Source organism: Protobothrops mucrosquamatus, unplaced genomic scaffold (assembly GCF_001527695.2).
Source record: "Protobothrops mucrosquamatus isolate PMUCROS unplaced genomic scaffold, P.Mucros_1.0 scaffold6154, whole genome shotgun sequence".
NCBI lineage: Eukaryota > Metazoa > Chordata > Lepidosauria > Squamata > Viperidae > Protobothrops > Protobothrops mucrosquamatus.
The window spans coordinates 1-10,000 of NW_015391989.1; the positions used below are offsets into that span (position 1 = coordinate 1).

At 48.7% G+C, this 10,000-nt stretch overlaps 1 protein-coding gene across 1 annotated transcript; it reads left to right on the top strand.

The window, feature by feature from the left end:
• Positions 1 to 5,137: 5,137 nt before the first annotated feature.
• LOC107300104 (GTPase IMAP family member 2) lies at positions 5,138 to 7,572 on the top strand. Its single transcript, XM_015829447.1, has 2 exons — positions 5,138 to 5,159; positions 5,964 to 7,572. Exons 1-2 carry the CDS (start codon positions 5,138 to 5,140, stop codon positions 6,737 to 6,739), a joined length of 798 nt encoding a protein of 265 aa, XP_015684933.1. The 3' UTR covers positions 6,740 to 7,572.
• Positions 7,573 to 10,000: the final 2,428 nt, after the last annotated feature.

Sequence of the window (10,000 nt, forward strand, 5' to 3'; positions counted from 1 at the left end):
AAAAAAAAACCCCCCACCCACCCACTCCAAGGGGGCGGGGGGGGAGGGAAAGAAGAGGGGGGGGCAGCCGCCTCCGCCAAGGGCGCCGCCCGTCGGCACTTTCCCTTTCACTTTCCCTTTCAAGGGCGAGCCGGGGAAGGAAACGGGCGCGGAGAAAGCTCCGGGATCGGCCAGGTCGGAAAGCGAGACGGGGCGAGTGAGTAGGGAGGGAGGAGGGTCTCGGGGTGGGGGGGGGAGGATGAGGAGAGAGACCACCCCCCCCTCCAGATCTGCGGAAAGACCCCCCCCCACCCCCTCCCAGCCGGGCTGAGCTCTCAGACCCCCCCCCGCCCTTCCCCGATTGACCTCCAGGACCCCCCACCCTCCCGGACGGAGGAGGAGGAGGGGGCGCCCACTCCTCCACACACCCCCACCCCGGGATCGGAGGGCCCATGTGGCGCAGCCCGGGCAGGAGGAGAGGGTGGGGGGGCGACCCAGCTCTTTTTTCCCTTCCCGTGGGGCTGGGGAGTGGGGGGCTGGCAGTGCCCCTCCCTTTTTTTGGGGGGGGGCAAGCTTTTCAGAGGGGGGGCTGGCTTCAAAAGCGTCGGGGGTCTCTGGAAGGTGGGGAGGGGGGTGCGGCCTCCCCCCTGCTCCCCCACACGTTTCCATCCCCCCCCCCGCGGGTGGGGGGGTCAGCCGTGGGCCCATTCCTGGATTCAAAAAAGATGAATTAATTTTATTTTTTTTTAAATTGGCGGGGTTTCCCCCCCCCCAAGGCAAGGCGGGGCCCCACCCGCGTTGCTGGGAAAGGCAGGAGGGGAGGGGAGGGGCTCCCGTTTACCCCCCTGCTCCCCCCCCAAAAAAAGGTCCTCCCTCTCCACGGGAAGGGTGTGGGGGAGTCTCCCCCACCTCGAACCCGCAATGAAGGAAAAAAGGTTTCTAAGCGGGAGAACGATTCACCAAGAATTAAGAAGAATTAATTAAGCTTGCCTCGGATACTGGAGGATTTTTAAGGAACTTGTCTGGAATGATCGAGGGCCTCCTGCTTGAGCAGGGGGCCGGACTAGATGATCTCCGAGATCCCTCCCAACTCTGTCATTCTGTGATTCTGTAAGGGTCTCCTGCTTGAGCAAGGGGTTGGACTAGATGACCTCTTCCAACTTTCGTGATTCTCTAAGGGTCTCCTGCTTCAGCAGGGGGCCGGACTAGATGACCTCTGAGGTCCCTCCCAACCCTGTAATTCTGTAAGGGTCTCCTGCTTGAGCAGGGGGCTGGACTAGATGACCTCTGAGGTCCCTTCCAACTCTTGTCATTCTGTAAGGGTCTCCTGCTTGAGCAGGGGGCTGGACTAGATGACCCCTGAGGTCCCTTTCAAGTCTGTCATTCTGTAAGGGTCTCCTGCTTGAGTAGGGGGCTGGACTAGATGACCTCTGAGGTCCCTCCCAACCCTGTGATTCTGTAATTCTGTAAGGGTCTCCTGCTTGAGCAGGGGGTTGGACTAGATGACCCCTGAGGTCCCTTCCAACTCTTGTCATTCTATGATTCTGTAAGGGTCTCCTGCTTGAGCAGGGGGCTGGACTAGATGACCTCTGAGCTCCTTTCCAACTGTTGTCATTCTGTGATTCTCTAAGGGTCTCCGGCTTGAGCAGGGGGCTGGACTAGATGACCTCTGAGGTCCCTTCCAATTCTGTGATTCTGTAAGGGTCTCCTGCTTGAGCAGGGGGCTGGACTAGATGACCTCTGAGGTCCCTTCCAACTCTCATTCTGTAAGGATCTCCTGCTTGAGCAGGGGGCTGGACTAGATGACCTCCGAGGTCCCTTCTGTGGGGGAAAAACGGTCTATTGTTGTTGTTTTTTTTCCAGAAACTGCAGAAGGCTTGCCAGTCTGGGAGGCAAATAGGCGGTATATATATTTTAATCCCACCAGCGCCGCTTGAAGCTGGGAAGGTGTGATAGCGACTCCAGAGACACAACCCCGAGGAACTCACAACCATACAAGGTAATTTGTAAATAAGGGAGGGGGGCGCGATAGAATTAGGGAAGTGGGGGGTGTAATGTGGGGGGGGGGCGGAGATAATGTATTCGGTTTAGGAGCTTCGGGATAGGTCGGGCTACCACGAGTACTGAGCCAATGGGGAGAGGCGGGAGGAAAATGTGCACGAGGAGCACACAAACAAATAAATTAACAATTGTTTTCCCTTGGAAGTTTTGGCTGTGCTGATTTATTTTATTTTATTTTATTTCAACTAGACGACGAATCCCGCGCTTCCCGTTGTTCTGTAATTCGGTGAAGGTCTCCTGTTGCAGCCGCGGGTTGGACTAGATGGCCTCGGAGGTCCCTTCCAACTCTTTCCTTCTGTAAGGGTCTCCTGCTTCAGCCGGGGGGGGTGGGGGTTGGACTACATGACCTCGGAGGTCCCTTCCAGCCTTGTCCTTCTGTAAGGGTCTCCTGCTTGAGCTGCGGGTTGGACTAGATGACCTCGGAGGTCCCTTCCAACTCTGTAATTATAAGGGTCTCCTGATTGAGCTGAGGGTTGGACTAGAGGACCTCCGAGGTCCCTTCTAAACCTGTGATTCTGTCATTCTGGAAGGGTCTCCTGCTTCAGCAGGTTGGACTAGGTGACCTCTGAGGTCCCTTCCAGCCCTGTCATTCTGTAAGGGTCTCCTGCTTGAGCTGGGGGTTGGACTAGATGACCTCCGAGGTCCCTTCCAGCCCTGTCATTCTGTAAGGGTCTCCTGTTTGAGCAGCGGGTTGGACTAGATGACCTCCAAGTTCCCTTCCAGCCTTGTCATTCTGTAAGGTTCTCCTGCCTGAGCTGGGGGTTGGACTATATGACCTCTGAGGTCCCTTCCAACTCTCATTCTGTAAGGGTCTCCTGTTTGAGCAGCGGGTTGGACTAGATGACCTCTGATGTCTCTTCCACCTCTGTCCTTCTATGATTCTGTCAGGGTCTCCTGCTTGAGCAGGGGGTTGGACTAGATGACCTCTGAGGTCCCTTGCAACTCTGTCCTTCTGTCAGGGTCTCCTGCTCGAGCTGGGGGTTGGACTAGATGACCTCTGAGGTCCCTTCCAACTCTCATTCTGTCAGGGTCTCCTGTTTGAGCAGCGGGTTGGACTAGATGACCTCTGATGTCTCTTCCACCTCTGTCCTTCTATGATTCTGTCAGGGTCTCCTGCTCGAGCAGGGGGCTGGACTAGATGACCTCTGAGGTCCCTTGCAACCCTGTGATTCTGTAAGGTCTCCTGCTTGATCAGGGGGTTGGACTGGATGATCTCCGAGGTCCCTCCCAACTCTGTCAATCTGTCAGGGTCTCCTGCTCGAGCAGGGGGTTGGACTAGATGACCTCGGAGGCGCCGTCCAACTCTGTTCTGCTTCTCTCTCGTCTCCCCGCAGGCCGAGGGAATCGCTCTGCGACCACCAGCAGCTCAGAATGACCTACCAATCGACGGGGAAGACGCCCCTGGTAGGTCTGAGGGGGGGGGTCTCGGAAAAGGGTGGGGTGGGGTGCAGGTTTTAGAACGGGGGAGATGCTCAGAATAGAATAGAATAATAGAATAGAAATAGAAATAAGAATAGAATAGAAAATAATAGAATAGAAATAAGAATAGAATAGAATAATAGAATAGAAATAGAAATAAGAATAGAAAAGAAATAAGAATAGAATAGAATAGAAATAAGAATAGAATAGAAAATAATAGAATAGAAATAAGAATAGAATAGAAAAGAAATAAGAATAGAATAGAATAGAATAGAATAGAAATTAGAATAGAATAGAATAGAAATAGAAATAAGAATAGAATAGAAATAAGAATAGAATAGAAAATAATAGAATAGAAATAAGAATAGAATAGAATAATAGAATAGAAATAGAAATAAGAATAGAAAAGAAATAAGAATAGAATAGAATAGAAATAAGAATAGAATAGAAAATAATAGAATAGAAATAAGAATAGAATAGAAAATAATAGAATAGAAATAAGAATAGAATAGAATAGAAATAAGAATAGAATAGAATAATAGAATAGAAATAGAAATAAGAATAGAATAGAAATAAGAATAGAATAGAATAGAAAAGAAATAAGAACAGAATAGAATAGAATAGAATAGAAATAATAGAATAGAAATAAGAATAGAATAGAATAATAGAATAGAATAGAAATAGAAATAATAGAATAGAAATAAGAATAGAATAGAAATGAGAATAGAATAGAAATAAGAATAGAATAGAAAATAATAGAATAGAATAATAGAATAGAAAAGAAATAAGAATAGAATAGAATAATAGAATAGAATAGAAATAGAAATAAGAATAGAATAGAAAAGAAATAAGAATAGAATAGAAATAGAAATAAGAATAGAATAGAAATGAGAATAGAATAGAAATAAGAATAGAATAGAAAAGAAATAAGAATAGAATAGAATAATAGAATAGAATAGAAATAATAGAATAGAAAAGAAATAAGAATAGAATAGAATAATAGAATAGAATAGAAATAGAAATAGAAATAAGAATAGAATAGAATAGAATAGAAATAGAAATAGAAATAAGAATAGAATAGAAATAAGAATAGAATAGAAATAAGAATAGAATAGAATAGAAAAGAAGTAAGAATAGAATAGAAATAAGAATAGAATAGAAATAAGAATAGAATAGAGCTGGAAGGGACCTTGGAGGTCATCTAGTCCAGCCCCCTGCTCAAGCAGGAGGACCTATACCATCTCAGACAGGGCCCGTCCAAGCACCTGGGGCCGTCCGGCTCCAGACCAGCCCCGTCCACTTCAGGTAAAACGATAGGAAGCAAGGGAGGGTCTGCTGCCCCCCCAACAAAGAAAGGGTGCCCTCCCCGCCCCACTCCCCTCTTCCCCCTTTTCTCCTCCACCCAGTTCCCTTCCCTCTTCCCCCTCTCTCCCGCCCTTCCTGCCACTCCCTTCCTTCCTTCCTTCCTGGGTCCCCTTCCGAGCATCGCAGCCCCTCCTTCGCTCGGGGGAGGGGCTCCAGAGCAGCTTCGGGGTGGGGCCTTGAATGGGGTGGGGGACCCGGGTGCAAATTCTGGGCATGAAGAGGGAGGGGGGGCGGCTGGCACACTCCGCCCCGCCGGACAGCGGGACGAGAGTCACGTCTGACCGGTTTTTCCTTTCCACTCTCCCAGGGAACGATGGATGAAGAGGCCGCGCTGGGTAAGTGAGGAGGCCACGCCTAGCGGTTGGGGTGAGGAGGGCGAGCCGATGTCAGTGCAGAGGAAGAGCTGCGCTGGATGGGTCTCTCCCCCGTAGCAAACAGCCAGAGTACTTGTGTGTGGGGGGGGCAATTAGACCCTGGACGACCCTCCGGACCGATTTCGGCCGTCGGACAGGCGCCTCAGGACTCCTCCGCGCTGCGCGGATCGTCCTCCCGACGGGTTTAATCTCCCTCTGTCCGAAACAAACCCAGGTTGGAAGCCGGCTTGCAAATTTGGGGTGGGGGGGGAGGCAGGAGGGGCATTCCTGGTTGGTCCGGCCTGCCTCTGTATCCTGCCCCCCCCCAGCCCAGTGGGTCAGGCGTCCTCCCCCAGCTCTTTGCCGGCAGTCCTGAGCCTCTTCTGAGTCGTCGGCTGACCCAGAACCCAGGTTTACTGGATTGGGGGGTGGGGATATTTGGACATCAAGTGTGGGGGGGCTGAAGCGGGTTCAAAGGGCTGCTGGGACCCCAGTTGTCCTCTGAAACCAGAGATTCATTTCCTGACTTTGCTATCTTGTTTTATCGGCGGAGTTTTGCTAAAGTGGGGTTTGCACGTTGTGGGGATCTACGCGGCCGAGCGGAGCCCAATTTAGCAACTCGGGGAGAGTCCCCGAAACGCATCCCGGAAGTGCTTCCGGGCAGGGGTGACTCTTTTCCAAAGTGGTTTCCCCGTTTCCAGCCTGCTCCACGACACCCCGACGTGTTGCGAGAAATCTATCTGGATCCCTTTTTTGTAACGTCGTCGTCTTCTTCCAAACCCGCAGGGGAGGTCGCCGAACTCCGGCTGATCCTGGTGGGGAAATCCGGAGGCGGGAAGAGCGCCACGGGCAACACCATCCTTGGCCGGGGAGAGTTCGAATCCCACCTGGCAGTGAGGGCCACCACCTTGCGGTGCCAAAGCGGGGAGGGAAACTGGCAGGGCAAGAGGATCTGCGTGGTTGACACGCCCGACATTTTCGACTCGGAGACCTGCAGTGAGATTCTGGAACGGGAGATCGCGTCTTGCATCGCGCTCTCCAGGCCCGGCCCCCACGCCCTGATCTTGGTGACCCAGGTGGGGCGCTTCACCGCGGAAGACGTGGCCGCCGCAAAGCGGGTCTGGGATATCTTTGGGGCCAAGTCCGCCAGGCGCACCATCGTCCTCTTCACCTGCCTGGAGGATTTGGGAGGGGCCTCCCTCCAGCAGTATGTCCGAAGCTCCGACAACCAGGATCTGCGGAAGCTGATCCGGCAGTGCCGGAACCGCTTCTGCGGCTTCGACAACAAGGCCAAGGGCGCCGAGCGGGAGAGGCAGGTCTCGGAGCTGATGGAGATGGTGGAGAGAATCGTTTCGGAGAACCGGGGGAGATACTACGTCCACCGGCTGTACAAGGCGCCCCGCAGAGTACGGGTTGAGAACGTCCGATCTTTCCCGGCCACCGTCCGGGAAAGGCTGTTACCGAGGCCCTTGACCTGCCCAGAAATTGTGGCCCTGTCTGTGTTGGTTTCCTTCTTGCTGGCGATTGTGATTGCGGTTGTTCTCATGTTCTACTTTAAGTGAGTGGGATTTTTTCGTTCGTACCCGGATAACGGACCGGTGTAGCCAATGAGGCAGACGACCGACTTCGACGGAGAGTTAGGACTGCAGGAAAAAATAATAATAACGATCGCAACCAATGGGCCTTCCACGGAGCGCCTGTGTATTGCAGGGGTGTGTGGTTGTCAGAAAGAGGCCTGTGAACATATAACCACAAGTGCCTAATATTTTATCAGTAACATATTGTCTCGGTTCCCACATTTACCTCGTTTTTTCTAGCCAGTGATAAACGCTCTAAAATCAACTGCCGTCTTGTTTCGCTTTCATTTTCAATGTCAATCTATCCATGTCTGCACACTAAAAGATTTTTTTTTTAATGAATAGGAAACAAGACTGTTATACTTGTATTATCAATTAGTTGATGTAAGATAACGAGAAATAGAATTATATCTCAATGGATAAGACGTGTATTCTGAACGTTAGACTTCGTGACGAAGGGTGAAAATGGGAACTTGGGTTCACTCCAAACTTGGAAATTATAAATATTAAAAATGTTGACAGTTCAACATCAATGGGAAATTAAACATTGGGGGGAACTCATTAGGACGTGGATTGTCTATAACGACTGAATGTTAAAAGAAAAAGGATATGTGTAAGCCAAACATTATTGATAAATCTTAAGAAAGTCATTTTTATTTCATTGGTTTAATAAGAATTGTATTAGTTTAAAACAGAAGGCAGTAAATGTGAAAGAGAAAAGAGAGGAACAATTTAATGTAGTAGCTTCCGACTTGTATTAAGGCTACTTGTACGTTATCGTATTATCGATTAACCCAGCCGCCACCTTGCTTTTTAAATACTGAAACATACAACTAGAAAATCAATAAAACTTTTTTTTTTAATTTTAATGCATTCTTCCTCTGTCGGTAAATCCTCTTTTTTCCAACGTTGAGCGAACGCAATTCTTGCGGCGGTTAATAATATACAAAATTAAATCACTTGAAGTATTAATACCACTTTACAAGGCCTTGGTAAGGCCACACTTGGAATCCTGCATCCAGTTTTGGTCACCGCGATGTAAAAAAGATGTTGGGACTCTAGAAAGAGTGCAGAGAAGAGCAACAAAGATGATTAGGGGACTGGAGGCTAAAACATATAAGGAATGGTTGGTGGAATTGGGGATGTCTAGTTTAACGAAGAGAAGGACGAGGGGGGACAGGATAGCAGTCTTCCAGTATCTCAGGGGCTGCCCCAAAGAAGAGGGAGTCAAGCTATTCTCCAAAGCGCCTGAAGGCAGGACGAGAATCAACGGATGGAAACTGATCAAGGAGAGAAGCAACCTAGAACTAAGGAGAAACTTCCTGACAGTGAGAACAATTAACCAGTGGAACCACCTGCCTCCAGAAGCGGTGAACGCTCCAACACTGGAAGTTTTTAAGAAGAGACTGGACAGCCATTTGTCCGAAATGGTATAGGGTTTCTTGCCTGAGCAGGGGGTTGGACTAGATGACCTCCAAGGTCCCTTCCAACTTTATCATTATTATTATTATTAACCTCGCTTACGTTAATAACCCCTTGCGGTGAGGACGACATGGCATAGATTCCAAAAGGACGGTCGTAGGCTAGTGGCCAATCAATCGGGTCCAGTCCCAACCCCTTTACACCCTTTCTCGTTCTGAGACTGTCGTCGGAGAACTTTTGCTGACTTCGGCCGACTTTTGCTGACTTTCTACTGACCTCCCGCTGTATACTGGAACCCGCATCCACAAGCTACTTTCTCTTCCTCTTTTCCCAGGACTACGACACTCCTGTTGCAAATAATACACAGAACTACCGACTTTGCGATTTCATATCGCACAGAGCTCAGCAGATTGCACATCGTACGTCCTCGTCCGAGGAACAGCATAAAAGTTCGAGTTAAAAGCTTCAAATCACTTCTGTGGGGGCCCGTTTTTAACAAGAGACTGGACCGCCCTTTGTCCGAAATGGTCTACGGGGTTTCCTGCCTGCGCAGGGGGTTGGACTAGATGACCTCCAAGCCCCTTTCCAACTTTTAATTATTTATTATGATTATTATTATGGATCATCGCACAGTCAGTCAGATGTTCAGACTGGATTTGGCATTATTATTATTATTATTATTATTATTATTATTATTATTATTATTATTATTATTATTATTAATTATTACTACTACTACTACTACTACTACTACTACTACTACTACTATTGTTGTTATTATTGTTATTATTTCAGGTTTGTTCTGTTTAGCCCTATCTTATTATATGAGAAGGGGGTTATATTTTCATCTCCCACACACACACACACCCCGCACCCCTCGTCCTCCCCCTTCCGGCAGTTTGCAAACAGGTCCCGGCCCGGCTTGCTCCCCCAAAGTTCCTCAGGGGTGCAAATGGGCAGGGGTCTTCCAACTGGGCCCTCTGGAGACTGGTGGACTTCAACTCCCAGAATCCCTCAGGCAGGATGGCCGGGGCTTGGCTGGGCTTCAACTTGGCACTTTGTGTGTGTGTGTGTGTGTGTGCTTTTGTTTTGATATTCGAAGATGCCTGGTGTGTTTTGGCCACATCCTGCCTGCTTCTTGCAGCCTGGTTTGGGGGTTGTGTGTGTGTGATTATCTCTGTTTTTGTGGGTGTGGGTGTTGAAAAGGGCTTCTTTGCAAAATGGCTGATGCTCTGCAGAGTCGGTTTCCTCTCTATCTCTCTTTCGTTCTCTCCTTCTTTCTTCTCATTCTCCCTCATTCTCTTTCTTTCTCTCCTCTCTCCTTCTCTCTGTCTCTCGTTCTTTCTCTTCTGACTCTTTCTTTTATTCTTTCTCTCCCCTCTCTCATTCTCTCTCTCTCTCATTCTTTCTCTTCTCATTCTCTCTCATTCTTTTGCTTTCTCTTCTCATTCTCTCATTCTTTTTCATTCGCTTTCTCTCTTCTCATTCTCTCATTCTCTTTCATTCTCTCCTCTGTTCTCACTCACTCTCTCTATCATTCTCTCTCATTGTCTCCCTCTCTCTAATCTCTCTCATTCACTCATTCTTTCATTCTCTCATCTTTCATTCTTTCGTCTCATATTCTCTCTCTCATTCTTTCTCTCCCTCTCGTCTCCCTTTCTCTCTCTAATCCTCTCTCATTCTTTCATTCTTCTCGTTCTTTTATTCTTTCTCTCCTTTCTCTCATTCCCTCATTCTTTCTTTCTCTTCAGTCTCTTTCTCACTCTCATTCTCTCATTCTCTCCGTCATTGTCTCCCTCTTTCTCTCTCTAATCCTCTTTCTTT